Here is a 4,716-nt window from a genome sequence, read left to right on the forward strand (position 1 = left end):
TGCTGCCCGTGTTGAAGATATTCTAATTGAGAGTTTTATAATATGTTCAAGAGAAATGTTAGTGTTATCTTTTTTGTCACTCTTTTTGTGATCATTTTTTGTATTTATTGTTTGATATATACACTCTATTATCTTAATTTCTGTTAAAATAATAACAACATATTAGTGAAGTCCAATGTCAAACAATAAATGTAAAAAGTGACAAAAAGAGTGATAAAAAGAGTGACACTAGCAATTTTCTACGTTCAATTTTGCTTTCAAGAGATAATTTTATTATAGGTTCAGCAATTATTGCTTCCAAGAGATCATGCACTCCTTTTGCTACCGATGAATTTTTCGTAAGTTTTTTTTTTTTTTTTTTTTAACCATATTTGGAAGTTTAATGAGGCATTGTTGTCTTTTCTGAGAAAAAAATTCCAACTACTACCTAACTACTTTTAACTAAATAATTATCTTTCCTTTGTAATTATTTTTTGCCACTTTTTTCTTATTATTAATATAAATGCAGAGAGAACCAAGCTAATTAGTACACATCCTAACCAGCAAAAAAAAAAAAAAAAAAAAAAAAAAATCCTCTATCAACCCCCTCTTAAATTTATTAAAGTAAATGAAAATACAGAGTTGAAAGTAAATAACCTAACAACTCCTTAAGGACACAGCATAAAAATTAAAAAGCAAATGACTCTCCTACCCCAAAACGATCCCCAAGAATTAATTGATGCCTACTTAAAACCTTTGCTCAGGAAACGGGAATAATAATAAAATAAAATAAAAGCGAAGGAAAACAATTTGTGCAAAAGAAAAAATTGTGTGGACCAGGGAAAATTGGCATAAACCAATCCTCAATGAGAAAATGAAATAACTCATATCCCTACTGAGAAACTGGAGGAGAGAAACTCTGTTGAGGTCCACCAATGAAAACCAAGCGAGAAACTGTCACCGAAACCAACTTATCTACAACACAATTACTCTCTCTCAAATTATGAGATACCTTAACTATAATGATCTTTAAAATGAAGATGAATCCGGCGGTTCTTAGCGCTTCCAAGAAACAATAGAAGAACGGTTTTTGAAGAGATTCAGCACATAGATACTCCCAATTTCTAGCCATAGATAATGCCATTGATACTTCCTAGCCATCTCCACCGCAGTCATGAAAGCAATCATTAATCCTGCCTCAAATGCAAATGAAATCGCGATCGAAGTAGAGAAACATCCTTAACAAACCCTCTACAAGTTCTGAAAATACCCCCAGAACCCCCCATGTAGGAGAACCTCAAGCTGCACTATCGGTATTAACTTTGATCCAAGCGGGAGAGGAGAAATCCAGCTGACTTTGATGATAGCCAAAACCAGAGAAAATGTTAAACAGAGATACCAAAAATGTGAAGAATCGTGAGATCTAGTTGAGAGTACTTCCAGATATGCAGCAGATGTCCAAACTATTAAGCACTCCAAGTTTTGAATTTTTTTTATTTATTTTTTTAACGGTGTGGGGTCTTTAGATCTCACTTTATATAAGACATTAAATCACCAAAACTCAAACCCTAGTCTCAAATATAGTGTTGTTCGCACATTCTGGATAACCCAAAGAAAGAATCTTTTCATAAATTGGACAAAAATTCTTTTCTTATTAGAAGAAGTCACAATGGAAAAAAAAAATCAAGAGTAGAAGGCTTATGAATTGCGCTGGTGCGTATGTATCTGTGGACTAATTAATCGTCACCGACTGGTGCATTGCAGTTTTGGTTAGACAGAGATCATACTGCCGCATATTTGGGGTTCGAGCACCGTAGTCAATGTAGAATAATTTTAGACCAAAATAATTAGGATTTTTCCCATTAATAGAAAGAACATAAGAGTAATTACATAAGCACGTATTGCGAGGAGGTTCAATAAAAAGCAATATAGGCCTGATGTAGGAGGTTTTACTTATAGTTGTTGTTTATTAATTTAGCTATGTTTTGTTATTTGATTATCGTTATTTGTTAAGTATATATATTGCTTGTCTTAATACTTATTTTGTTAGCGTTTTATAAGTGGGCTATAAACAGCCACATTATATATTGTAATAGTTGGACTTAAATATTTAATAATTGAAGACAAAGTTGAGTGTTCTCTCCAATTTTGAGATTTTCCCGTGGAATTTTTAAATGGATTTTAATCTCTGAGTCCCATCTTCTATTTGGGTTACGTGGTAAAATTTAAAGCCTCTTGTGATCTCTAGGATAGGCAAAAATGAAAAGAAAACTTTCATGTCTTATATGAATAATGAAGAATGTAATCCCCGCCCCTTGAATACGATATTTGCGTAAAATATTGGCGACTTATATTCTTACTCCGGTAATTAAACTCGAATTAATTGCACGTGGAAACCTACGAATAAAGTCAAACAAAACCACATCTAGCAAAGTTTATGCAAATCATATTCTCTTATCTATTTAAATCGATCGATTACAAGATTATCCTCTCAACGTAATGAAAAGGTTTTAATGACACTTATCCATCCAATAATGGAGAGTGTACTGTTAATGATTCTCTAATAGTAATCAAACCACTCATTGTGGTTCACACGATTAGTGAAAAGTTATATTCTGAGCTTTTTTTCCTTATTATACCCTTCTGATCACATGCCAATGTCTTGACAAAGAAGGAAAAAAAATAGTGAAATGGATCGAATAGGGTACGTTGATCAAAAGCATGAGATGCAGATTCAAAGAGCGACATAACTGACGGATCTTTGAAAAGAATGTATACGATAACCCACTTGCCATAAGGATGTTTCGAATGCAAAAAAGCCATCCAAAATTTTAGTGCTTCATTTTCTACCCAATAGGCATATTCTTCTTACAACCAGCCCCGCCTATATAAGAACAGTAAAACGTTTCTCGCATACACCAAGAAAATCTAGCTAGCCGAACTAGCCCCGAACAACCAAACATCCTTTTTGCCTCCAAAAATGCAGTGCTATAGAGAGTACTCATCAACTGAGTACTACAACTCCTCGACGGGCTCGAACGGCGGTTATGACATGGCAAGTGACTGGGCTACCGGCGGTGGTCAGTATGGACAGAACATGATGATGCCCGGCCGCAAGAAGCAGGCCCAGCAGTACCACTGCAACCAGTCTCAAGCCCATTCCAGTTATGGCATGGCCGACGACTACGCTATGAACAAGGTAAAAATTACTCAACATAACATGAGTCGAACTAAAATTTAACAAATTTTTTTTTTTTTCTGAAAAAATACATTAGGAATAAAAAATTACGTAATTATTATTACAATTTTTTTCATGTTTTATGTTACAAAGTTAAGACTTTCACTATTTAGATTTTAACATGACTAGTAAGATTAATATACGAGATGTCTGAATTTTCAGGTCGGCCATTACGGAGAGTACGGTCAGGGCTACAACAGCGGGGGCAACGTAGTTCCCTACGCTGCAGGGCACGACCACATGAGTAATGCACAGTACAACCAAAAGTACATGTCCAAAGCCAATGCTCGCTATGGCGGCGGATACGGCAGCGGCCAAGGTGTCATGACAGGAAATGGAGGCGGCTTCGGCGGCGGCGGCGGCGGCGCCCACTACCTTGCAAAACAGCAGCATCAGTACGCGTCTGGCGAGATGGGGTACCTTAATGGAATGAACCAGAAGAAGATGCATCGCCAGAGGAAATCAGAGAAGAACATGTTTCACCAAATGAAGACTATGAGCGTGTCTAGCTCAAGCAGCACTTCTTCCAGGGGCAACTACAGCACCAGGAGCATTAATCACAGTGATGACGAGTACTATAGCCGCAGTGACGGCAACGACTCCGGAACTGACGGTGAGTGCTACGACAGCGACAGCGACAACGACAGGAGAAGAAGCCGCAGGCCAATTGTAAGTTCACAATTAATTATTAAAAGTAATTTGTCACCATGTGATTTAAAATATGTGAATCTAGTTATAAAGTAAATAATTTGACATTTTTTTTGTTTTTTGAAATCTAGAACGTTTTCTAATGATTATTAATATTTGTTTATGAAATTATTGCAGTACTAGAAGGCATGGGAGATCTATTCACGTCGTGAGAGATACCAAGAAGCATCTCTCAGTACAATATATATATTAAATAAAAATCTAGTGTGAAAGAAATAAAAGCCAAACTTGGATACAGCAAGTATGGTATAATATTGTCTGTGTTTGCCGTTTGGTGGTCTTTATTTATGGCCGGGCAGTCTATGTGTAGTGCTTTCCCCCCCCCTATTGCATGAACTATTGTGTGTTTAATTAGTACAAGCTAGTCGGCTACAAAGCTGTACGATGCCTTGTATTTGCCCTATCTTATTTGCAATAAGAGAAAGTATATAAGGCATGTTTCGTTGAAGAAAGAAAAGGAACTGATGAATGGAATGAAATGGATACAATATAATTATTGGAATGGTCATTCACTCATTTTAAAACAAACTTCAATGAGATGAGATGAATGACAATTCCTAACTGTTTATAACTATTGAAAATTTGTTCATATGTATATATAATTCCATGACTGTCTTTATGTGTTTCTATTTTTTTTTTGGAAGCCTCTCCGCGTCCATCATTTTTTTACCATTAACACCGAGACACCACTAGCTAGCTCCTCCTCACTATCTTTCATCCCTACCACCACTCCTCTCCGACGACACTCACCGCTTTCATCTCCTTGCTCGCATTTCCATAAATACAAAACC

General features: G+C 36.1%; 1 protein-coding gene across 1 annotated transcript; it reads left to right on the forward strand.

Moving 5' to 3' along the window:
- The first annotated feature begins 2,911 nt into the window (after window positions 1–2,911).
- LOC21387397 (keratin, type I cytoskeletal 9) lies at window positions 2,912–4,403 on the forward strand. Its single transcript, XM_024165869.1, has 3 exons — window positions 2,912–3,178; window positions 3,380–3,886; window positions 4,043–4,403. The coding sequence occupies exons 1-3, from the start codon at window positions 2,960–2,962 to the stop codon at window positions 4,046–4,048; spliced, it is 732 nt and encodes a 243-aa protein (XP_024021637.1). The 5' UTR covers window positions 2,912–2,959; the 3' UTR covers window positions 4,049–4,403.
- Window positions 4,404–4,716: the final 313 nt, after the last annotated feature.

This window comes from Morus notabilis, unplaced genomic scaffold (assembly GCF_000414095.1).
Source record: "Morus notabilis unplaced genomic scaffold, ASM41409v2 Scaffold540, whole genome shotgun sequence".
Classification (NCBI taxonomy): Eukaryota; Viridiplantae; Streptophyta; class Magnoliopsida; order Rosales; family Moraceae; genus Morus; species Morus notabilis.

Coding starts and splice junctions, on each gene's coding strand:
- LOC21387397 (XM_024165869.1), top strand. CDS start 2,960: ATGCAGTGCTATAGAGAGTACTCATCAACTGAGTACTACAACTCCTCG. Junction 3,179..3,379: donor ACGACTACGCTATGAACAAG/GTAAAAATTACT, acceptor CTGAATTTTCAG/GTCGGCCATTACGGAGAGTA.